Below are 25,590 nucleotides of genomic sequence, written 5' to 3'. Positions count from 1 at the left end.
CCCTGTTGAACTATTGCAACTGATTGAGCTGGGAGCCAGGGTAATGGGAGCAGCCCCCAGCAAGGATACCACAGACTCATGCTGTTCTTACCCCAAGTTCAGTAATTTTCATGAATAAATGTTTCTTTGATTGATTTTCAGAGTAATGAAATGGTTGCTTTTGACAGTTTTGTCCAGCTTTATAGTTGTCTTGGTGGGATAAGATTTGGTGTCCTCTTCTCTCTGTCATGCCTGAAGTTGGAGTCTAGAAAATTCTCAGCCACCATCATTATCTCCTCAAATATTGCCTTTTCCATCTAATGTCTCTTTTGGAACTCCTGTGAATTGTACGTGGGACCTTCTTATTCTCCTCCATGTATCTTAACCTCTCCTTCATATTTTCCATCTCTTTGCCTCTCTATACGCCCTTCTGCTAAATTTCTCAAATGTATCTTCTGGTTCACTATTTTTTTCTTCAGTTGTGTCTCATCTCCTATTTAACTCATTAATTGTGTTTTTAATTTCACTGATTCTTTTTTTTTTTTTTCCATTTCTATAAACCTGATGTGGTTCCTTTTCAAATCTTTATATAGTCTTTTTTCAAAGCTTTTATTCTTTCTATATGTTTTCAGTTTTATCCTTTAAGTTTTAGAAATTTTAAACAGTTTAAAAGATAATCTGTTTTAGCTAAGGTAACACTAGCTGCTGTTACAGGTAAACCTTGAATTCTCAATGGCTTAACTCAGTAACAGTTTAGTTCTTGTTTATGTCACAGTTTGTATTAGTTATCTATTGCTACATAATAAATTACCCCAAACATAGTATCTTAAAACAACAAATACTTATTATGTCGCAGTTTCTGTGGATCAGAAATCTGAGTACAGCATAGCTTGTGCCACCTGGATCAGTGTCTCACTAGGCTTCAGTTAAGGTGTTGGCCAGGCTGGTAGTCATCTCAGGGCTTGACTGGAGGAAGATCTGCTTCCACACTCATTCACATGGCTGTTGGCAGGCCTCAGATCCTTGCTGGCTGTTGGCCACAGACATCAGTTTCATAACTTGTGGGACTCAGCCTAGGGCTATTTGCAACATAACAGCTTACTTCTCCCAGAGCAAAGGCTCTAAGAGAGATTGAGAGAAGATGTCCAAGATGAAAACCACAGCCTTTTTGTAATCAGATCTCAGAAGTGACATCCCATTGTATCTGCCATATTCTAGTCAGTAGAGGTAGGCGGATAAGTCTAGTCTGCACTTAGTAGGAGGGGACTGCACAAGGGTGTGAATTCCTGGAGGTGGAAATCATTAGGGGCATGTTAGAGATTGTGTATCCCTCAATCTAATATTAGCTCATCTTCAACAGAGCTTTATCTGTGAGAATCCTGAGTAGCCTGGGTTAGGAGTAGGTCCCCCAGGAAATACTTTGCAATCACTTCTATTAGATTATTCTTGGTCTAGGACCATTTTATGTTAATTTTTAATTTTTTTTGGGGGGTGTCTGTCTCATGAAAGCTCGTGTAGACACAGACTCTTGCATCTATGTGAAGATTAGCTTGTAGGTACACATTCTTAAATTTGTTTCCTTTCCTTTTCCCCAGACTATAGGCTAGCTTCCTTATCATCAGTCTGTGCTAATAATTGATTCCCCCCCAAGTCTACCTTTTCATCAAATGTTTCCCCTTTCCTACTTTTATGCACGTTCTCATTTCCAATTCTGTGCTTCGTGTGGGCCCAAAGCCTTACAGCTTCACCTAAGTTGGTGTTAAAGCCTAACCCCTTTGGTTGCTGAAACCAGCAACCCTAGCCCCCACCTTCCTCCTCCACTGGGCTGTTTGCAGCATTGGCACACACAGTTAATATTCTGATTTTCTAGGCTCCTCTTTGCTTTTCTCCCCTGGGGACTTATCTCGCTTTCTTGTGAGCCCAGCTATGCATATAAAGCAATGTTTGTTATATTTTATCTGGTGTTTTAAAGTGTTGTGAAATGGGAGGGTTTTGCAAGGTTACTAAACTAAATGACATGTAAAGTACACAGCATGTTGCCTAGCCCCCAGTTGGACCCACCAACTCTACCATGGACAGTTTTCAATTAGTCCCAAACAAAGTATTTTCTTATAAATAGCCCACACCCTTGGAAATATTTATTGATTCTGAGTCTGGTTTGAAGAAAGGCTAAGGTTCTTATTTCCCAAGAGGATTCTTTGACTCAGCAGGGACTGGGGGGGTGGGGGGTGAGGGAAGCAGGGTGGAAGGCAGTCCAAGGATAATAGGAGAATTCACAGTATAATGTTACAATTTTATAATTCTAATACAGTAAAGATCAACTCTGGTGCAATATTCCTCTGAGAGTTTATATGATTCTGCATTTCCCTTGGGTCCTGATCTCTTGTTGGAACTCCAGAAGCCCCTCTTGGCCTGTAGAGATTGAAGGTGTGTGGCCCCAGGGAATTTCTTACCCTCCTTTTATCTGCCTTATATAGAGTTCATTGTGGGAATAGCATATGGTTGGGATTTCAAGAGCTTCAGAACCCCTGGGAAGGAGAGGTCTCTGAGAGGTATTTTCACTGTGATTTAAGAACCTCCTGCTACTAATAATAGTAGCTAATGTTAATTGAGCATCTGCTATATGGCTGAGATTCTGCCCTAGTGCTTTACATACAGAAGAAGGCTGGAGGTACAGAGATAAGCTGCAGAGTGAGAGTCCTTCCATCTCTGGTGTCCTGATTTGAAACTGAAATGCTCTTTGCTGGGTTTAGATCAGCTCTTCTGTGCTCTACAAGGGACCCTCTGGGCTCGATTGATTCTATTTGGGGAGTATCCTGAGCCTGGCATAGAAATAGCAGGAGTTAGATCAGCTCCTGAGCTTCAGGAAATACTGTGCCACTGCTGGTGCTTGTTACCCAGAGGTTCAGAGATAGGAAACTGACAGGTAGACTCACAGGAGTCATAGTGAAGCTATAGCTGTCACAGGAGTGTGGCTTACGCCAGTCAAATATAGGTTAACAACTTCCATAGAATCTTGGATTGATATTTCCATGGCCTATGACTTCTGTACACTTGTAATAAAAGTTCCATTACGGGGCGGCCAGTTAGCTCAGTTGGTTAGAGCACACTGCTCTTAACAACAAGGTTGCCGATTCGATCCCTACATGGGCCACTGTGAGCTGCGCCCTCCACAACTAGATTGAAACAACTACGTGACTTGGAGCTGATGGGTCCAGGAAAAACACACGTAAAATAAATAAAAGTTTAAAAAAAAATATACCTTCCTTTAAAAAAATATCCCATTACAAAAAACTGCAGAAAGAAATCCAGGCAGTCCTTTTTTTAAAAAAACAACTGGCCCCACATTGTAACCACAGAGTCTGAATCTCCAGCAAATTTGGCTCCACACTTTGCAGCAGCCAAAGCAAAGAGAGGCATATGGTTAGAGAGGTTTGGGTTCGGGTCCTTGAGGTGGGGCCTGAGCTAATGTCGGTTTAACAAGCTCCCCAGGGGATTCTGATGTTCAGTAAACCTGGAGGGAGAGCCAGGCATTTAACTTTGGTTTTAACACGTACAAGCTGTGCATCCTTGGACAGTTCATCTGCCTTCTCTGGGCTTTAGTTTGTCCCTTGGAAGAAAGGGATGGAAATTCCTCCTCAGTCTGATGTAGACTCTTGTGATATCATGTTATGCTTTGGAGGCTGAGTTATGGAAACAGTGAGTTGAATTTTACACATGGATCAAGCCATACCTTTGAGCCTGTGTGGATTGCACATAAATATGATGCCATGAATCTTTCCTGGAAGATGACACAAGATGCAGCCATGAATACTTGCTGTCACATTCAGCATGTGGATGCTATTGAGGACTTTGTCCTTGACTTCATTCCATGGCCTCTACATAATCACTCATAGGGGAATTTCTCTGGGGCTTGGTGACAGGAAGAGTTGTGGTTCTCATGAGTGGTGGCCTGTGTTTACCAGGTAGGCCCTAAAACCTTCACATGCCTCTGACAGAACTTACTCTGTGCCGGTATTTGTACTAAGTGCCTCACATGTTTTTCTTTGAGTCTCCTAAATAGCCCATGAAGATGGTACCATTATCACTCCCATTTGACAGATGATTAAACTGAGGCCCAAAACTTTAAGTACCTTTCTCAGGCCACACTGCTAGGAAGTAGCAAAGTCAGCACTTGAGTCCAGATGGGTCTCACTTCACAACCCGTGCAGGCAACCGACAGGCTATACTCCTCAATGGTTTGGCTGCTCTGAAGCTCAGGGACGAATGTGCACCCATTCTGTGCTCTGGGTAGAGAGGTTACCACTGGACCAATTCCTACCTTTATTTTTTCCTTTGTGCCAGTTTTTTCATATAACGCAAATGAAGCTGCAGCCTCTGTGGTATATTTAGTCTTAGTGCAGTGTTGTACGACACGGTTCTGTGAACAAAATTTTTGTTTTGCTTTCTTCTTAGTTGCTTTAATATTTTTTTAACATCATGGATTCTGTGCCACAAAATTATCAAAAACAAAAACAAGAACCTCATCCAGCAATGGCTGAACTTGCCTCAGAGGAGGAGGGCAGGGAAGGAACTAGTGGGCCAAACCAGAACCCTAGTTAGTGGGCAGAAAGTGGGGGAGGCTTGGAAAACCTGAAGGTTAATAATTTTTGCTCCATCATTTACCCGTTAATTTCTGTCCTGCTGCATGGTTGTTTTCAATCAGTTTTATAATGTAGTGGATCATAAATAGTAAAATAAAAGGTGGCCTTCGCTGCAGCCTCCCCACCCCCATACTAGGAAGGAGGGTTGCTGTCAGGTCCCTGGCCTTCTCCCTCAGGGTCAGGTGAGAGAAATGTGAAGGCTGGGGACTACCGTATTTCTCCAAAAATAAGACCTAGCCGGACTATTAGCTCTAATGCGTCTTTTGGAGCAAAAATTAATATAAGAGCCGATTCTATTCTATTCTATTATATTAAAGACCCGGTCTTATAGTTAGTAAAATAAAACCGGGTCTTATTTTAATTTTTGCTCCAAAAGACGCATTAGAGCTGATTGTCTGGCTAGGTCTTATTTTCAGGGAAACACGGTAGGTGGAGAGGAAAATGGGGTGGTCTGGAGACCAGATATTTGGGAGAGGCATAGATGGGATGGAAGGAGGAGTATTTAGAGGAAAGACAGATCCCTAAGGACGGCCCCAAGGCATTTTGGGGAGCAGCACAGGGCAAAGGTGCCTCTATCTTTCGTTGCAGAGAGTGCAACGTTCTTTAGTCTAAATGCAGAAGAGTCCTACAGAGACATAGCCTCTGCAGATCTAGATATATTGACAAAGTGCCTCAGAGATCCCCCCTACCCCACCTCAGCATCTCAGTAATTGTCTTCTCCATCCCTGTCCCCAGCTCAGCGAGGAGTTGAATCAGCAGCTGGAGGCCGTGTGCGGGTCTGTGTTTGGGGAGCTTGAGTCCCAGGCCGTGGACGCCCTGGACCTGCCTGGCTGTTTCCGCATGCGGAGCCACAGCTACCTCCGGGCCATCCAGGCCGGCTGCTCTCAAGACGACGACTGCCTGCCCCTCCTTGCTGCCCCTGCCTCTGTCTCAGGGAGGCCCGGCTCCTGTGAGTATGCCTAGTCTGCCCCTGGGTTGGAAAGAGCCCTGGGATCTGGTTCTGGCCCTCACCACAGCTGTCCTGTGTGACCTTGGGCAGATCGTTTGCCTCGCTAGGACGGATGATGGGGAGAACAACCTTGGCCCTCTGCGAGGCAGGACGTGGAGACCAGGGCACCGCGTGGGTGTGTGGGGTGGTCGGTCACAGACACTAGCGCGGAGGTGTTTCTCACCCGCTGCTTCTCGGCTTTCTTGGCCACAGCCTTCAACTTCAGAAAGGCCCCGCCCCCCATCCCGCCGGGAAGCCAAGCCCCGCCCCGCATCTCCATCACCGCCCAGAGTAGCACCGACTCCGCCCACGAGAGCTTCACCGCGGCGGAGGGCCCTGCCCGGCGCTGCAGCTCCGCGGACGGGCTTGATGGCCCCGCCATGGGCGCGCGCACCCTGGAGTTGGCGCCGGTACCACCTCGGGCCAGCCCCAAGCCCCCTACACTCATTATCAAGACCATTCCTGGCAGGGAGGAGCTGCGGAGCCTGGCGCGGCAGCGGAAGTGGCGGCCGTCCATTGGAGTGCAGGTATGGCAACTCCGGCCCTGGCCGGTTGAGGATGGGTTGAGGGGGTCGTGGGGTCTTCTGGGGACATAGACCTCCCTTGGCTTGCTCTGAGCAGCAGTTAGCCCTGTGCCTGGTCATCGACAGGGCTGCTCAATCAGCCCCAGCCCTTGTCCCTCTTCCTGGCACTGTCACCCCTACTGGTGAATGGACAGTGCCCAGAGGTTGCCACCTTGATGTTTTTGACCTCCTGGGTGTCTCATCTTGTTCAGGCAGATTGTCTTTGCAGGATCTGCCAGCTGGCTTGGGGCTCAGACATTGCTGGCCCTGGGAAGGGCTTGTGTCCCTGGTCTAGCCCCTGCCACTGACTTGACTCCTGAACCTTGCTACCAGGTGGAGACTATCTCAGACTCGGACACTGAGAACAGGAGTAGAAGAGAGTTCCACTCCATAGGAGTACAGGTGGAAGAGGACAAGAGGTAAGTCTGAGTGGGACCATCTCAAGCTTCCTTGGGGGAGAAGAGGAGAGAGGACTGCGTAATGACCTCACTGGCCTGGTCTCCTTGTGTGCACCCTCTCTTCCTGGAGGAGACCAAGCCCTTTTAATGGGGAGGAGTCAGAGCAGCCACCCGAGGTTTTCCACAGAGATGGCAGCCATGAGATCTAAAGAGAGTTCTCCTTGTACTCATGCTGTCCCAGGTGCTCTGAGGTGGACAAGAGATAAACAGGGGTTGAAGGAAGGGGGTGGTAAGGAGAAATAACAGGTAGGCCTGCTGAGCAGGCCTCCAACAATTGTCCTTTACAGGGAATAATGGGATCTTGCCAATCCCTCATTACTTCCTGTGGTGTACAAGTATGTGAGCTCAAAAAGAAGCAAATAAACATGAAGATTTTCTCTCAGGAGCCCCCTGGCAGATAAAACACTCCTCACTTGGCTCACACAAGCATTTAACCAGCTGTGGGTACCTATTACATACCTGAATCAGTGGTGTACCCAAGATGATAGAATTACCAGCAGGTACCATTCTGGTGTTAGGTGGCCTCAGAAGCATCCCTTCCTTCATTTCCAGTGGAAAAATTAGCATTGTGAGCTCTGGAGGGAATACTGGGAGAAGTTCTTCTGTCGTTGAGTTCCTGTGGGATGACACTTTCTCTGATAACCATGTGGCAGTGCCACAGTGGCCCATCTGCCCTCTGGGCTGCAATGCTACCAGGGCAGTGGCCCCAAGTATGGTGTCTGGGGAAAAAGCCTGTGGCTGGCTGTAAGTTTCATGGTAATCTGTGTTGTCCAGGCCATACCCACTGGAGGAATAAAACTAGAGTCCCAGTAGCAGTCCCTTGCAGCTCTGTTCTCAGTTGCCATTGTTGAGCCTTTAGACCTCCCCTACAGTTTCCACAACTATTTCTGGGAACCCCTAGGGTATTGCATGTATGCCTGATCAAATCTTCTCGGGGTTCCTGTGGGAATCACCATTTTTCTCCATCCTTACTCTAGCTCCCTGCAGTTCCACATGCTCTTGAGACTGTAAAAGTCTCCATCAAGGGTGGCAAAAAGTTTCTCTTGTTGCCCCCATCATTCCTGAAAGCTACCGTTCTCCAAACTCTTAATATTCCACAAAGATCACAGAAAAGATTATGGCCAACCCAATGCCTCAAGTCCATGACTTGAGTTCTTGAGCGGTGGGTTGGGAGTCACGGGTAGATGCAGCTCTGTGTTGAGAACCCTTTCTCGTCACCCACCGCCCCAATCTAAGGCTGCCCGGTGAACCATAAACAAAGCCTGTGTACCCCCACTCACTCCCCTCTTGAGGCTTCTTGGCCCCTCGTCCAGATATACCCCTGGGGTCCACCCATTCTTCCTAACAAGCCTGAATCCTGGGAAGAGTGCAGTAGGAATTCTACTGCGACTCCGGCTAAATCAGCAAACTTTGTCATTCATTCATTGTCATTCATTCAGAAAATACTTAATAGGCATCGTTATATGACAGTTCCTGTTAAATGCTCAGGGAAACATCAAAGACATGACTCTTGCCCTCATAGAAGTTATGGTCTAGGGGGGAATCAAGGCAATGAATAAATCATCCATGAATAAAAATATTACACTATGGTATAATATGTAATGGGATATTATTAACCATTATGGTGGGAATATGAAAGAAAAAAAGCAGGAACTAAGAGAGAAGGAACCTTATTTAGGTAAGCAGGTGACATTTAAGTTGAGACCTGAGGATTGCCAGGAACACTCAGGTGATGATTGGGTGTGGGGAGAGGGTGGCCTTTCCAGGAAGGGGGGATAGCGTATGTGAAGTCTCTGGTGCAGGAAAGTTTGACCTGCATCAGGAACTGAAAGAAGGTTCATGTGGCTGGTGTGGAATGGGATGGGGCAGTGGCAGGGGCCAGGTCCTACTGAGCTTGGGCATGATACAAAAGTAAAATTTAATTATAAATAATGAGTAGCCATTAAAAGGTTAAAGAAGGAGTATAACATGATCTAATTTATGTTTACAAGAGATTACCAGCTGCTGACTGGAGAATAAATTTGAGGAAATAGTGAGTATGGGGAGGCTAGTAAGCAGGATTTTTTCATCATCAAGGTGATGGTCTTTTGCATTATGGATTTTGTGTTGGGGATTGTTTTTCTATTGTATTTTATAATTGGGCACTGCTCATGTATGGGGACACCATTAAGCTTTGTGTATTGATTTTGTATTCAGCAGCTATGCTGCCGTCTCTCATTAGGACTCATAGTTTATCTGAAAATCACCGTGGGTTTTCTATATAGTCAGTTATTTTTTTCTGCAAATGAGGATATTTCTTTTAAACAAGTTTTCTTTTAATTTCTTTTTCTTGTAATAGTGCATTGAATAGGATTTCCAGTTTGCTATTGCGTGTACCACTCTTGACCCATTCCTGATGTTAGTGGGTATCTTCTCAGTACCCACGCTTAAGTCTGATGATGTTGGCTACAGATTTTGATGAATACTATTTATCAGGTTGAGGAAATTCCCTTCTATTCCTAGGTGGCTAAGAATTTTTGTTTTATCTTTTTTTAAATAGAAAATGAGAGTGGCATTTTACTGAATGCATCTTTAGAATCTATGTAGATGATCAGAGATTATCTCTTTTCATTTGTAATGTGGTGAATTATATTAAGGGATTTTTCCATGTTGACCTGGCCCATTCTTTCATTTCTGGGATAAACCCTGCTTGATACTATTGTCAGTTTGGATTAAGTTTGGCTGTGAATAACCGGGCCTCAAGAGTGTCTTCATGTTTTTCTCTCTCATTAGAAAAAAAAAAAAAAAGCCTGGACGTAGAAGTGCAGTGTCAGGACCTGAGGCTCCTATCTTGCTGCATTTCCACCCTTTGTGTATTATCTCATATCAAGGAGCTGAAGTTCAAGCTCCAGCTCTCCTGTCTGCATTCTGAGCAGCAGAAAGGAGGAAGAAAAGAGGAGGGATGCAACCCTTCTTTTTAAAAAAGACTTCCTGACTGTAACACACTTTCACCTACGTCACATTGGCTAAAACCTCAACCTCATCACTTGTTGGCATCTAGCTGCAAGGGAGGCTGTAGAATAGTCTTTTAGCTGGGAAGCAATGTGTGATGAATGGAGCACATAGCTGAAAATCAGGGTTCTTATGGCTATAGACCAGGGGTGGCCAAACTTTTTTCAACGTTTTTTACCAAGGGCCATATGCGGTAAAATACACAAATAGCCGGGCTGCTCATTCGAGGTGAAGTACGTATTGCCTCACCTGATTTATTTAAGTAAGCTAAATATATGTTTGGAATTTGCTGTGGGCCAATTAACAATGTATTGTGGACCGCAGTTGGCCCGCGGGCCGCAGTTTTGACACCCCTGCTATAGACAAAGAGAAGAATGGATATATGCAACTAGCAATATTGGTCACAGACTCATATTATTTTTATATACCTCGCTGGATTTTTGAATAGGTATAACTTTAAGATTTTATATCTATGTTCATAAGTGATATTGGCCTACTATTTTACTTTTATTGTTATTATTCAATCCAGGTATTAAGGTTATGATAGACTCATAAAATGAGTTTGGTAGCATTCTCTGTGTTTCTGTTCTTTGGAGCAATTTGTGTAAAGTAGGAATTATCTATTTCATAAAGGTTTGGTAAAGGTTGCCAATAAAACTATCTCAACCTGATGCCTTTTGGGGATAAGAGAAATTTTTGAACTACAGCTTCAGTTTCCTTAGTTATTGATCTACTCTGGTTTCACTTTGCTTCATGAGTTAAATATTGTGATTTATATTTTTATGAAAAGTGAACCAGTTTACAAAAATTGACAGTTTTCCAAATTTTGGGCATGAATATTCTTTGTCATAGTATTAGAACTTTATAAACTTTTATTGTATCTATCAGTTATACCCCCCTTTCCATTCCTAATACTGTATATTTATGCCCTACATCCCTTTCTTGATCAATCTTGCCTGAGGTTTGTATATTTTTATCGTTTAAATATATTTTTAAATTATATTCTATTAGTCTTTAAAAAAACCCCAGCTTTTGGTTTTGGTGAGCATCTCTATTATTTCTTTCTCTTTTACCTTTAATATTTTCTTCTAATACTTTTGTTTTATTGTACTCTTTCTTTTACCATCTTTGTCTTTTTTCAGTTTCCTGAATGCTATTTCTTATTTTCTAACATACGCTCTTAAAGCTGTAAACTCCCTTTAACTGTACTGCTATAACTGCATCTCATAAGTTTTGAGGTGCAGTGTTTTCATCATTTAGTTTGAAAAAATTTGTAACTTTCATCATAATTTCATTTTTAACTCAAGAATTGTTTAGAAGAATTTTTTTTTTTTTTTTTTTTAGTTTCCAAATGTATTTTGTGGGGAAGGGTCTACCTTTTCACTACTGATTTATAAATTTTCTACATTGTGGTCATAGTATGCAGTCTGTACAATATTTATTCCTTAGAATTTGTCGAGGCTTCCTTCTTCATATATATATATATGATCAGATATATAAATTATATTTTTTAAATGTTTGTCTTTGATTTTTTATTTTTTTATTTTTATGTTTGATCTACCATTTCTGAGAGAGGTGTGTTAAAATGTCTTACCATGATTGTGGATGTGTCATTTTCTCTGGTAGTTGTATTAATTTTTTTTTTATTTTGAGAAAGTACTGCTTAGAAGTATTCAGGCTTATGATTGTTGTATCTTCTTGGTAGGTTTGTCCTTTTATCATTATTATAGGCTTCTTTTCATCTGATGGTTTTTGCCTTGAAGTCTATTTTACCTGATTTTATTGCAATGGCTGCTTTCTTTTGGTTAATTTTCCAATATATCTTTTTCCATCCTTTTATTTTCAACCTTCCAATATTTTCCATTTTAGATGTGTTGCTTATAAGCAACATGGAGCTAGAGTTTTGTAGATACATTTAATTCATTTATATGTATTTTGATTACTAATTTATTTGGACTTACTTTATTTCTCTTTTTCCCTCCACTGGTTTGGAAGTTTACATTTTAGTAATTTAGTGATTTTCCTCAAATTTTTAACAACCATAGTTAATTTCATATTTTTATAATAAAGTCTAAAATTAGTCAGCATTTCTATGCTTCTTAGGCCCAAAACAAATGGAACATTTTAATTTCCTTCTTAACTCCCTCCTCCCATCTTCCATGTTATATTTATCTAGTATTTTGATTATACCTCTTTATTAAAAAACTCTTCTAAATCAGTTGTTGTTATATCTTTTATGGTTTAATAGTTTAGGTTTACAAACATGTTTTAACAATTTATGTGTTCACTATTGTTTGTTACTGCCCACTCCTTCCTCATGGGTTCAATTTCCTTTATGCTGAAGTACTTCTTGAGCTTGGGACCAGTTTTAGAGTTAATATCTCAGCTTGAGATTTCTGTGTTTCACTGGTAGTACTCATTTGAACCCCACACCCACACACAAAGCAACCTTAATGTTTTGTTTTCTCAGCATCCTACTTCCTGGCCACTTTCCTGAATCATGACATGAGTTTCTAGTCCAAGTTTGTAAATGAAATGACCCTTCTTGGCTGCTGGCTTTATGCATGGGGTCTTCTTCCAGCTCCTCAGGATGCATAGGTTTGGGGTCACTCCTCTTTTCTCCCTGGATGTTACCATCTAGCCTCTAGCATATGTCTATCCTGATATTCGTGTGGCTCATTGACTTAGATTCCCTCTTACTACTCAGGTTTCAACTTTCTTTTTTGTTTCTGGTGCCTGAAGATTTCTCTTGTCTATTTTCAAGCTTGACGTTATAACAAAACCACTTTTTTGACTTTATTTTATCCAGCATTTCTATATGTTCAAGGGGGTGGGTTGGAGCTTCCTAAGTTGGTTCAGTCTACAATACCGATCATTTGTCTGTACTAGGCTGATAGCAGCAGAGATAGACAGAGCGGAACATTTGGAGTGATGTCTGGGAAGGGTGGGGACAGGCAGAGAATGAGGTTTTCCTTGCTCTTGTGTAAGTGCTCAGGGAGGTCTTGGTGGGGTGGGCTGGTGAGGGGAGATGGTGAGATGGCGGAGAAATGTCTGAAGAACTAAATTGCTTGGGACAGGTGATCACACTGGGAATCCAGAGGGGGTGACAGGTGGGGAGAGAAGAAATCTGGCGCATCTTTCTGGCCAGGCTCCCTTGCTTGTCTGCTGAAGGCATCCTTAGTTGTACACCTGTACCGTCCATTCTGTCCCTTATGTCCCTGGCATTTTAAGTCTGTCTTACCACACACCATGCCCCAACTGGTACATAAAAGTGAGCCATGAATACCAGCAGCCTTTCTAGGCAAATATCCAGGACTAGCCCCCTACCTGCTGCCACCCCCATTTTCTTGGACGCTCTTTTCCTTGCTTCTGTCTTGCTGGTCACAGTACCTGTCTCTCTCTCTCTCTCTGTACTTTGGTTTTAAAAATTGCCAGGGAGGAAAGGTCTCTCTTTTCTGCCTTTCGGGATGTTCTTTGCTAACCTATTGGGGGAGGAGTTCAGATTTATTGCCTCTGATACCTGGGAGTTGTCTGCGGGTCCTTCCAGTTGCCCATTATCTGGTGACTTGGCTTAGCAATATACAGGGGTAGGAGTTAGCACCCCTTCAGTTCTGTCTCCACTGTATCCCACCAGAGATTCATCGGCCCACAGATATTTATTGTATCCCTATTATTTGTCAATTACTGTGCTGGGCACTGAGGATGCAAAGGTGAGCAGAACCAGACAATCCCTGTCCTATGAAGCTTACAGCTGCATTCATCTAAGAACCTCATAAATGATATAGAAGTAAGAGCTGCAAAAGGTGTCATAAAGGAGAGGTATGTGTGCTGTGAGAATGCATAATAAGGTGTTTTGACCTAGCCAAAGGGGTCAGGCATGGCTTCCCTGAGGAAGTGACATTTGAGCGGAGATCTGAAGATGAACAAAAATTGAGTAGGTGAACATGCGAGAAAAGAGTGTCCCAGACAGAAGGAGCAGCTTGCACTGAGGCTCTGTGGTGAGAGGGAGTGTAATTAAGAAATGGTTACGAGTCGTGTCTTAGGGCATCCTAGCGTCTTCCCAGACCCAGCACACTCTGCGCCGTGATGGAAGAATGCATCAAATGTCCTTGCTGAATATTAGTATAATGTTCCTGGGGTCCTTTGAGAACATAGAAACCATTCGATTTTTGCCTCTAACTCTCTCTAACCAGGGGGATCCCCTTTATCTTCCAATTATAGATTCCTCCTACCAAGAACTTATCTTAAATTCCAGATTTAGCAAAAATAAAACAAAACAAAATCAACAAACAAAAAACACCAGAACATCCAATGAAATTTGATTATCAGATAAACAATTAATAATTTTTAGTGTAAGTATTTCCCAAATATTGTATGAGACATACTTATACTAAAATATTGTCTGTTATTTATCTGAAACTGAAATATAACTGGAGTCCTGTATTTTACGTGACAACTCTCCTTAGACCCACTTGTGCCCACCCAGGGCTACCTGGAGAACCCTGTGTAGGAAAGTACCCCCAATACCCCTTCCATAGCATCATGGTCATTTCTGGCTTTGGGATCTTGGGAAGGGAGTGTGCTGAAAGAACAGAACCCCTTGAGCTGTAGGAAAGAAGTTTCCATCATTATGAAGTTATATTCCAAGAACAGTCCTTCAAAAGCAAAGAGTTGGTGACTGACCACAAGCCCTGGGAGTGGACACTGCCTCTATTCCTAAGCCATCAATTCCAGGATGGTTCCTGACTGACCGTCACGGCTCTTCTTAAATCTCCTACCCTAGCCCCACCTTGGCTTCCCGGTCATAGCCCCCAGGCTGGGGTGGTGGACTCAGGGACCCCTGACTGATTATATGTTTAAGCTCTTAGATGCTTTCTCAAAGAGGGTGCTAGTACAACGGCTGAGCCTTGCTGAAATGTCTCTGCCCTTCCTCCCCCCACCAGTCCCCCTCCCACCCCTGCCAGCCTGCTGCCAAATACTCTTGGCAAGACCTTTATTTATTTATTTATTTATTTATTTATTAAGATTTCATTGGGGAAGGGGAACAGGACTTTATTGGGGAACAGTGTGTACTTCCAGGCCTTTTTTTTTTTTTTCCCCAAGTCAAGTTGTTGTCCTTTCAATCTTAGTTGTGGGGGGCGCAGCTCAGCTCCAGGTCCAGTTGCCGTTGCTAGTTGCAGAGGGTGCAGCCCACCATCCCTTGCGGGAGTCGGACCGGCAACCTTGTGGTTGAGAGGACACACTCCAACCAACTGAGCCATCCGGGAGCTCAGCGGCAGCTCAGCTCAAGGTGCCGTGTTCAATCTCAGTTGCAGGGGCCGCTGCCCACCATCCCTGGCGGGACTCGAGGAATTGAACTGGCAGCCTTGTGGTTGAGAGCCCACTGGCCCATGTGTGAATCGAACCGGCAGCCTTTGGAGTTATGAGCATGGAGCTCTAACCGCTTGAGCCACCGGGCCGGCCCCTTGGCAAGACCTTTTGACAACTCCTGGATGTTGAGCATTCCTTGGTCACTGTGTCTTTTGGGATGAGCCAGTTTTCCCCAGAGCCTCTCGTGTTATCCCTTAGAGAATCACAGTAAAAATGTCTCCCTCAAGTAGCTATGATAACAGCTTCCAGAATCGTCAGTTACATGATCATTGTCACCCTAAGGAACTTGAGGGGAGAAGGGCCCCTCAACCTTGGCAAAGGCTTGGGGAGAAAATATTGTGAAACACCTTGTTATGAATTAGTGATGACTCATAACCGAAGCCAGTTTCTATTCTGTGTTGGCAGCTATTGGTGAAGACCACAGCAAATACTGTCAAATCCAAAACTAAAGAGGGACATAAGCCCTGAACTTTACTACCCTGCAAATGTATCTGCTATCGTTAGGATTAGGTTTGGCTGTGAGTTACAGAAAACCCCCAAATGACGGTGACTTAACTATGATAGAAGTTTATTTCTCTTGCTTAGAAGTCCAGAGAGCGTCAGCTGAGGGCTGGTAGGTGCTCTACAGTGTCAGGACCCAGGCTCTTTCTATCTTATTACTCCTCCATCTTTAGCACTTGACTTCCATCTCGTGTTCCAAGATGGCTGCCTGAGGTCCAGCCATCATGTCTGCATTCTGGTCAGCAGGGAGGAGGAAGGAACAAAGAAGGGCACGTTTTCCTTTCAAGGACATTTCCTGGCAGTTGCACATACCACTGCTGCTTATATCCTGTGAGCTGTAACTTAGCCACATGGCTACACCTAGCTGTAAGGGAGGTTGGTAAGCCAATCTTTATTCAGAGTGGCCATGTGGCCAGCTTAAAATTGTGGGATTCTGTTACTAAGGAAGAAAGGATGTTGGAGATGATTAGTGCTCTCTACCATCCTTTCTTCCAATCAACCAACCAACCACTCAACTAACATTTATGTATGAGCAACTGCCCTATTTAGTAAGGGAGACAGATATGCAAATGACTAACTACAATACAATGTGATACGGATTATAAAAGAGGTTTTATCCAGAGTGCTGTGGGAGAACAGATGGAAATGATCAACAGCAATCATAATAATTAATAACTACAATGCTGCGTACTCAGCGCTACATTCCCATGATTTTATTTGCCCAGATCCCTTTCTTTCCAGCTACAATTTGTCCAGCCTCTCCATATAATAGGTAATACTTACAATGGGCAGGCCAGGTGCCGTTCTAAGTTCCTTACATGTATTATCTCGTAACAGTCCTGTGAATGGGTAATGTTATTCTCCTTTATAAATGAGGAAAGAGGCACAAGCCATAGAGCTGGGTGTTGGACCCAGGCAGTATGTGTGCTTAACCACTCTGTTAGGCTGCTTCCCCTAAAGTGCTTATTCTCATTCCTTCCCCCACCTCCAAATATCCAGCAGACTGCCTCCCTGCTCACTTCATTGTAACTATTAAGGTCATCCGGTGGGACCCCTCTCCACTTCCAGACCAACCCCCAACTTACTTGCACTTCTTCCCTTGCCTCCTGGACCAGTCCTGCCTCAAGAGTGAGGCATCTGTCTTGATGAAAGCCACCCCTCTTCCTCAGTCCTAGGGAACTGAGCTGGTTTAAGAGCCTTGGTTTAAGAGCTGGCCCCTCCACAGCCAGACTGTACCGAATTGATAACTGTCTGATCTGGGAAGTCACTTACCCTCGCGAAACCTCCGTTTTCTCATCTGTAAGTAAGGGTGATACTAATACCCTTATCGTTGGACTTTTTGGGGATCGAGCGTGTTTATTCATGTGCAGTGCTTAGCTTAGCACATGCTAAGTACTCAAAGGGCATTATTATTTAGTCCCCTTATTTCTGGTTCCTTGAACCTCTCTTGCCTCTCTCTTCTCTATCTTCAATTGATTTCTCTTTACAGGTGGTATTATGAGGAGTTTCCGATTGCTGCTGTAATAAATTACCACAAATTTAGCGGCACCCAATGATATGTATTTATTATTTTACATTTCTGGAGGTTGGAAGTCTGAACTGGGTTTCACTGGGCTAAAATCAAGGTGTTAGCAGGACTGATCCCTTCTGAAGGCTCTGGGAAGAATCCATTTTGTCACCTTTTCCAGTTTTTAGAGGCTTGTCACATTCCTTGGCTTGTAGCCCACTTCTGTCTCCAAAGCCAGCAATGGCCGGGTGAGTCCTCCCAATGGATCACTCCAACCTTGATCCCGTCGTCCCATGTTTTTCTTTGACTCTGACTCTCCTGCTTCCTCCTATCACTTATAGGGATTCTCGTTATTAAATTGAACAACTTGGACAGTCCAGGCTCTTTTCCTCATCCCAAGATCCTTAACATAATCATGTCTGCAAAGTCTCTTTTGCCTTGGAAGGTAACATATTCACAAGTTATCCTGCCTACCCCATAGGTTCTCTCCCCTCAGGATATGGCATGTGAGAACCACCCTAAACAAATATCCCTCCCTTTTCCCCCCAGCTTTATTGAGATATAATTGACAAATAACCAAAATATGCCTCCCTTAAAGGTACACTGTCTTCTCTTAACTTCTAAACAAGCTCTTTGAAGGAATTGCCTTGCTTAGTTTTCTCCACCGCCTGACGACCCCTGCCATCTGCATCTGCCCTCTATGCTCCACCAAACCGACTCTTGCCCTGATCACCAGTGGCTTCCATATTGCCAAATCAATGGACACCTTTCATTCATAACCGGCTGCATTTTCCATGTTGACTGCCCATCCCTTCTTGAGACCCATCTGTCCCCAGTCTGCCTTTTGGTGACTTTGTGCTGGGTTTCTTCCTTGTCCGCTCTGGCTTAGACACCTTGGGGGCTGCAGTGTCTTCACCTACCCCTGAAATGTCTGTGTTCCCTGGGGCTTTGTGTATTTGTTTCCTTGCTCTTTTCTTGGGGGATCTCCTCCCATGCTGCTTCTTGTAAATGCCACTTGTACAGAGATGACTGATTCCTGCTTGCGCTGCGCAAGTCTCTCGCCCCTGGCTGGGAGTGATGGTCAAGCTTGTGCGTCCAGTAATCCCACAGGCTCCTCAACTTTTTTGGTCTTCCTTGAAGTAGACCCAGCGAGAGGGTTCCTTGAGGTACTGACTTGAGATCCATAAAGCTTGGGGCACTTATGCTTCTGTTCCAGGCTGTGTGGACTATTTCATCAAGACAAAGTGTGGTCCTCTGAGGACCCCTCAGAGGACAGGTGAAAGACGGCAAACCCAGTGGTGTTGAAGGACAGTGTCCAGGGGGCAACAGGAAAGTAAGCAGGGAAGGCAGATCTTCAATATTGGATTTACTGGGGCAAGCCTCACCTTTACCTGTGGGGTTTGCAATTGTTGGAGCTCTGAAGCAGCCAAAGGTTAATGAAAGGAGCTCAAAGTCACGGAAACATTCAAAAGGATTCCAAGTACATACTAACAGTTCAGTTAGACACACAAGACTCATCAGAAACAGATAATTGAACCAAACAGTGGGGCTTCCTCCAAATGCAAGAAGACTGCTGAGGGAGGTATGCTACTAAGTGTGGTCTTGGGGACAGTCCGGAGATTCACAGAGGAAGAGGGGACTTCAGCAGAGCATGGACAGGGAGTGAGGAGGAGGAAGGCCATTTCAGGCAGGTGAATGGCATGGGCAAAGCCTTAGAGTCAGTCAGAGCCAGTATTATCTACGTGGGGAACAGGGAGAATGTGGGGCAGAGGTTGGAGAGGAAGACAGCATCCAGAGTATATACTAGCATCAGGTAAATGCTCGCACAGGAAGCTTGAACTGTATTTGCTTGGCAGTGGGGAACTATGGAAGGGTTTTGAGCAGGGTAATGAGTTGAGCAGAGGTCAGTTTTAGGAAGACTTACTCCAGTCCTGGGTGGATTGGTGAGGGAATGTTAGGTCCCAGGTCTGAAAATACGCAAGGTGTAATTTTAGAGAGAGGAGGTACCTTGACAATGAATGGTCCATCCCTATCATTTTATATATACAGTATGTGTGTGTATGTATATATATTCTCTCTATATATATTAGATGGCCTAGATGGAGGGTGAGTGACTTCCCAAAGGCACATAGCAACAAGGCCAGCATTAGAACTCAGGTCTGACTCCTAATCCGGTGCTCTTCTGTGCTGTGCTGAGTGGAGACAGAGGTATCTGAAAGGAGGCTGATCCAATAGTCAGGGCAGAGGGTGATGCAAATATTGACTAGGGCAGCATGGGCGGACACCAAGATAAAGACCATGTGGGAGGCAATGCAATATGTTCTCGCTTGCTTTCTCTTTGGGTGGGGGTTGGGACATAGGGCTCACTGGAGACTGCACATGAGTGCATCTCTCTTCCCTGGGTCCTGCAGCATCCTTCTGGGCCTGGTTTCTATGGCAACAGGCTCCCAGCAGGCAGCCCGCCAGCTGGAGGGAAGCAAGCAGGCAAGCAGGCAGGGAGAGAAGGCCTGGGCAGCAAGAGGAAAGCTTAAGTTGTGGGGGTTGGGGAACCTTTTGGGAAGCTGGAGGGGCCCCTGGAGCTGGCCCCCCAGGTCCCTCTCTCCTGACCACATGAAGGTAGAGATTGCTTAGGACGCATGAACCTTTCTTTTATGGTCCTTGAATTTCCAGACCTCAAACTTCTGTTCACCTCTTCTCCTACCCCCAAATCACCTGACTCCCACCTCAAGTATTGTCTGATCCCAGCCTCATGCACCCAGAGAGCCACTGACTTCTTCATAGAAAAGAGCCCCCACTCTGAACCCCAGGGGTAAAAAGAACAAGGCCAATTGACTTTCTGTTTTGCATATGATTTGCATATTATTAACTCAAAGACAAGAAATTGCCAGGCTTTATGTCATTCCTGCCAACAACTTAATTCAACTCCACTGGCACCAGCTTACTGTCTGGCCAGACTCTGGGCTGAGCTGTGAGAGTCCCTAGTGACAAAGTCCTCCCAGCTGCAGCCACCTCCCTTCCCCCCAGCTGCTCCACGGCAGTTCTTCCTGATGTTCTAGCAGCTGGTGCCTTGGGAAGTGCTTGGGCGGTGGAGCTAGCAGCAGCCCTGGGTCCAAATCCTGGCTCTGCTGCTTTGTGCTGGGCTCCCATGCGCCTCTCTGGGCCTTAATTTATTCATCTCTCTGCGGGGCTGAGGACATATAAAAATGCTGAAATACTTCCATATTTATTGGTAAAGAGCCACCACCCTGGCCCCTCCCTGGCCCCTCTGGTCCCCCCACAGTCCAGCTGCTGTGGGGTGATGCTCTCACACTTGGGCTGTGTCTATTCTGATTGGTGTATGCCAGCAGCTATTCTGCCGGTGGAGCACAGGTTGTTAAATACTTTAAGTATCACCTTGTTCAGAGGCAGTACAACAGGTAGGTGTATTATGGGCCCACCTGTTGCAAAGACTGGTCTATTTAAAGGCCCTGGATTAATATCCATCACTTTGTAGGCTTCCTTTCTCCCTTTTCCTTTTGGCCTGGAGTGGAGGGTAAGGGCTGGGCTGAAACTCCACAAGGGCAGAGATAACAGCCACCTCTCTCACCAGGCGGGCTAGGTTCAAGCGCTCCAACAGTGTGACCGCCGGAGTGCAGGCAGACCTGGAGCTGGAGGGCCTGGCCGGCCTGGCCACAGTGGCCACAGAAGACAAGGCCCTACAGTTTGGACGCTCCTTCCAGAGGCACGCCTCTGAGCCTCAGCCCGGGCCCCGGGCCCCCACCTACTCAGTCTTCCGCACGGTCCACACGCAGGGCCAGTGGGCCTACCGTGAGGGCTACCCACTGCCGTACGAGCCGCCGGCCACCGATGGGTCGCCCGGCCCTGCCCCTGCCCCCACCCCCGGCCCCGTGGCCGGTCGCCGTGACTCCTGGATGGAGCGTGGCTCACGTAGCCTCCCCGACTCAGGCCGCACATCCCCCTGCCCACGGGATGGTGAGTGGTTCATCAAGATGCTGAGGGCAGAGGTGGAGAAGCTGGAGCACTGGTGCCAGCAGATGGAACGCGAGGCGGAGGATTATGAGCTGCCGGAGGAGAGTGAGTGAGGGCACTGGGCGTGGAGGGATCGTGGCTGGGGGTGGGAGGGACAGTAGCAAAACGGGAGCTTTTTGGTTGAACATGAGAGTGCCATCCTCACAGTTTGGTTCCCTAGCACCAGACCTTGGTGGCTCCCCCTTGGCAGTAGGGCATTCTGGGAGCTGGGAAAGTGACCAGGTGAAAGGGCTGGGCCTTCTACCAGATGGCTGTCAGTCCAAGTCACCAAGTCCATGGTGGCCAAGGGAACTCTTCCAATCTGGGCTGGTGTGGGGATCTGGGTCTGATCCAGGTGGTGGGACCAGAATTCTAAGGCAGAGGGGGAGGAAATGAAGCCAGGATGATATGGTCCTTCCCTGCAAGTTCAGTCTGAGGGGGGATGCAGTCTTACCCCAAAATGCCCAAGTTGATGAGGTGGTGACGAGGAAGACAGAAGTCATGTACATGAAATTATTTAGTAATTCTTACTGAGCCAAGGAATAGTACACTGGTGAGTGACCAAGTTCAGCCAGTAGATGGTCATGGAGCCAGTGCTTGGCTAAGGCTAGAGGGCTAGGCTGGGGCTGGCGTCCATCTGTTCTCTGACATGGGAGGGAAGGACACAGGGGGATAAGCATTCAAGAAATGTACCAGGTCTGACAATGAAGTTCACGAACTCATCCTAGAAAATGTGCTACATGCCTCATTGCTGAAGAGTAATCATTATGGTCGTCTTCGAAGTACTCCCGTTGGGAAGCTATGCACCGACTCTAGCGCCTAGTCCACCCTTCAAAGCAAATTTGGAACTCTTTTTCTGGAATGGCCATCAGAGCTGTTGTCATGTTACCCTTGATGTCCTGAATGTCATCAAAATTTTGTTCCTTTGAATATTTCCTTTATCTTTAGGTAAAGAAGGAAGTCATTGGGGGCCAGATCAGGTGAGTAGGGAGGGTGTTCCAATACAGTTATGTGTTTACTGGCTAAAAACTCCCTCACAGACAGTGCCGTGTGAGCTGGTGCATTGTCGTGATGCAAGAGCCATGAACTGTTGGCGAAAAGTTCAGGTCATCTAACTTTTTCACGCAGCCTTTTCAGCACTTCCAAATAGTAAACTGGGTTAACTATGTGTCCAGTTGGTACAAATTCATAATGAATAATCCCTCTAATATCAAAAAAGGTTAGCAACATCGTTGCGACAAGTTCGCAAACTTAATTGTCAGACCTTGTGGGTTGTATAAAGGAAGAAACATCAGTCTCTGAGGATAGCCTTCTTGGTAAAGTGGGATAGGAACTGCTTGTTAGGAACCTGGGGATGGGATAGGGAAGGAGATACGGGGAGAGTGCCAGATAATGGAAGGGTCAGAGTCATTCAGGGCAGACTTTCTGGAGGCTGGGGAAGGAAAGGCATCATTCCCCTCCTTGAATCTCCTTCTGCTCCCCAGTCCTGGAGAAGATCCGCAGTGCTGTGGGCAGTACACAACTTCTCCTGTCCCAGAAGGTTCAGCAGTTCTTCCGGCTGTGTCAGCAAAGCATGGTGAGTGCCCATGGGTGTAGAACCTATCAGGTGTGTGTATCTGTTGGATGACCCAGTGTGTGCTTATATGCCTGGAGATGAGACCAGGTGTTTGTGTCCAAGAGGGAGAAACCTGAGCTTTCTTGTTTCCCTGTCTGCTAGTCCCCATCCTATTCTCCCTGTTTGAGCTTCCTGACAATGAGGGTGGGTGGGGCTTTCTCTGTTCCTGGCTGGGTATCAGACCTCCATGACTGTCTGCCTCTTCTCTGTCTCCTTCCTCTGCAGGACCCCACTGCGTTCCCCGTGCCCACCTTCCAGGACCTGGCGGGTTTCTGGGACCTCCTGCAGCTCTCTATCGAGGATGTGACCCTCAAGTTCCTGGAGCTACAGCAACTCAAGGCCAACAGCTGGAAACTCCTGGAGCCTAAGGTGTGGGGAGGCTCCTTCAAGCCAAGAGTCCTGGAAAATGCCCCTCCCCAGAGGGGCATGTGTGTGGGGAGTGGGAGACAGGAGAAGAGATCCATGGGCAGCAAAGGCAGCCCTGGACAGGTGATGGTGACCATCTTTCAAAATGACCACATTCTTGGTCACTGCTGTCTGCTTGGCCCCCGTGCTCATCACTGGCAAAGCTGCCAGAACCCAGAGGTGGCGGCGGCAGCCTAGGACCAGCTGTAGTTTAAGGGAGCAGAACTAGAGCTTCCTGAAGGGCTGACTGCCCTCAGCTCGGACCTAGGCACAGAAGGGACTTTGAGGGGCCCCTCAACCCTCATCTCAATAGACCTTGTCTGTGAGGGGGCCCAGAAGCCTGGTATGTGAACCGCGGTTGCCTTGCCTGGGTTCCTCCCCACCTGTGGTGAAAACATCCACTTCCTCCAGGGAGTCAGCACTCTAATGCCAGTTGCCACGAACGGCGCCGCCAGGGGGTGCTCGAAACTATCATTTTTTAAATGAAAAAAATGTGGGATTTAACCTTGTCGGGACAAGTACACCTGGGGCTTCAGGTGGCTACACGCTGCGGCTTCTGCTTTCAGTGGCACTGCCGTAGGAGGTTAATCCCCCTGGGTCGTGCAGGCGTGAATTGGGAAGTCGGGTGGGTCCTACCCCCAAACTAATTCGCCGTGCTTTCTCGCGGCAGGAGGAGAAGAAGGTCCCTCCGCCGATACCAAAGAAGCCCTCGCGGGGCCGGGGCGTGCCGGTGAAGGAGCGCTCACTGGACTCGGTGGACCGGCAGCGCCAGGAGGCCCGCAAGCGGCTCCTGGCGGCCAAGCGCGCCGCCTCCTTCCGCCACAGCTCGGCCACCGAGAGCGCCGACAGCATCGAGATCTACATTCCCGAGGCCCAGACCAGGCTGTGACCCGCCCGGCCCGCCCATCCCGGGCCCGGGGCCGTGGTTTTCTACCCGTACTGTACACCCAGCGTCGAGGTCACTGTGAACACGGGCCGCCCCGTGCGCCCGCCCCGCCGGCACCGCACGCCCTGGCCCCTCCTGCCCGTCACACTCTCGTGGGTTTTTTACCGTCCTGACCCCACGCAAAGACGCCCGGGCTGGGCTGGGGGCCGTGCCTCTCCGTCCTGCGCTCCCACCTGGACCCCCCTCCCTCCTGGTCCGACGCTTCATCCCCACCTCCCCACGGGCACCATCTCTGCCATTACTTCCCCCCTCGGGCCAGGCCGGGCCGGGTCCCCCATCTGGGCTCTGCGTCCCCCCCACCCCGCGGGGCTGGGCTTCGTGGGGATCAGCTTTGTGGCTTTTTATGAAGAATCCCGAACCCCGCCTAGGAGCCCGCCCCACCCTCCCAGGGGCTCCACCTTCAGCCCTCAGCCCACCGGGCCCAGGGACCACAGTGGCTGGACCAACCCAGGACCAGGGCACCTGGGCCTCTCCCTTTTCCCAGCGGCTGGGGAGGGGAGATGGGGGCTTCCCCTCACCACACCTGTGGCTGTTCCCACATTCCCCTTGAGTATCCCAGGAAAAATAAAACGGCAGAACTGCACTTAAGCCAGCTACTTTCTCCAGAAGAAGTCACCTCTGCCCTTTTCATGGGGGATGGGGTGGAGGGAGGAGAGGTGGAGATCCCAAGCTCTTGATTTGGGGAGAGTGAGTATTGCCTGGGCCAGCTAGGGGAAAGATTCAGACCCCCGGTGACTACAGAAGGACCTGAGCCCTCCTGGAGGGGTCCCTGTGGGTTGAAGAGGGGAGGGCTTCCAACTCTCCATTCGTTTGCCTTTCAGCGCCCCAGTCCTCCAGGGTTCCTCCAGAGAGGGGAGCCCAGAGCCCAATGCCTGGCACACAGCACATGCTCAGTAATGGGGAGTGTGGTTCTTCTTAGATATGGACAAATATTGAGGGCCCAATGGTCCATCAGCTCCAGTCATTCCTAATCAGCAGCAGGAAAACTCTGTTCAATTTAGTGTTACCATATTTTCTGATGCCGCCTATGGGTGGGCACTTTGGTGGGGGCAGAGAACAGAACTTTCCTGGGAAGCTAAATGGCAACCCAAACCTAGTGGTGATGACTGATATTTACTGGATGCTTACTGTGGGTCAGGCAAAGGGTGAGTACGTTACATGCATGTGGCTCATCCTTACAACAGATGAGAAAGCAGAAGCTCAGGAGAGGTTAAGTGATCTGTCCAAAGTCACAGGGCGAAGAGTGGTGGACCCAGGATTGTCTAATACCAAACCATGAGCTTTGTAGCCGTCTGAGCCCAGAAAGGTTTTAGTGGCAGTGCCCACCACAAAGCTACCTTTGCAGTCCTTAAGCAGTCCATGGGGTTGATGTGTCACCTTGAGGCAGGAGGAAAAGCCTTCCAGGGGGTTGGCTACTCTTCTGGATCACACTGGACTAGCCAATTCTTATCATTTATTCAGCAAACATTTATCAAGAATCACTCTTGGCACCCAACACCACGGAGTTGGCCTGAACAAGTATAGTTTCTACCCTTATGGGGAGATTACAGTCATGGGAAAAAACAGGTGAACAAACAGTTAAAATATAAGGGTGAGTCCTGGAAAAATGTATTAAC

At 46.9% G+C, this 25,590-nt stretch overlaps 1 protein-coding gene across 4 annotated transcripts in view; it reads left to right on the top strand.

Annotated features, from left to right (window-relative positions):
* Positions 1 to 24,557, top strand: part of DLGAP3 (DLG associated protein 3) — a 58,207-nt gene extending 33,650 nt beyond the window's left edge. For 3 of the 4 annotated variants that reach the window (XM_033114080.1, XM_033114079.1, XM_033114078.1), the window contains 7 exons: positions 5,358 to 5,571; positions 5,824 to 6,137; positions 6,507 to 6,592; positions 20,590 to 21,074; positions 22,493 to 22,584; positions 22,849 to 22,992; positions 23,699 to 23,917. In XM_033114080.1, the coding sequence (XP_032969971.1) occupies positions 5,358 to 5,571; positions 5,824 to 6,137; positions 6,507 to 6,592; positions 20,590 to 21,074; positions 22,493 to 22,584; positions 22,849 to 22,992; positions 23,699 to 23,917 (1,554 nt within the window). Of the gene's footprint in view, positions 1 to 5,357; positions 5,572 to 5,823; positions 6,138 to 6,506; positions 6,593 to 20,589; positions 21,075 to 22,492; positions 22,585 to 22,848; positions 22,993 to 23,698 lie in introns of all 4 variants that reach the window. The other variant, XM_033114077.1, reaches the window with a different exon arrangement.
* The last annotated feature ends 1,033 nt before the right edge of the window (positions 24,558 to 25,590 follow it).

This window comes from Rhinolophus ferrumequinum, chromosome 9 (assembly GCF_004115265.2).
Source record: "Rhinolophus ferrumequinum isolate MPI-CBG mRhiFer1 chromosome 9, mRhiFer1_v1.p, whole genome shotgun sequence".
Lineage (NCBI taxonomy): Eukaryota > Metazoa > Chordata > Mammalia > Chiroptera > Rhinolophidae > Rhinolophus > Rhinolophus ferrumequinum.
The sequence above is the reverse complement of the archived record's forward strand: the minus strand, read 5'-3'. Positions and strand labels throughout refer to the sequence as shown.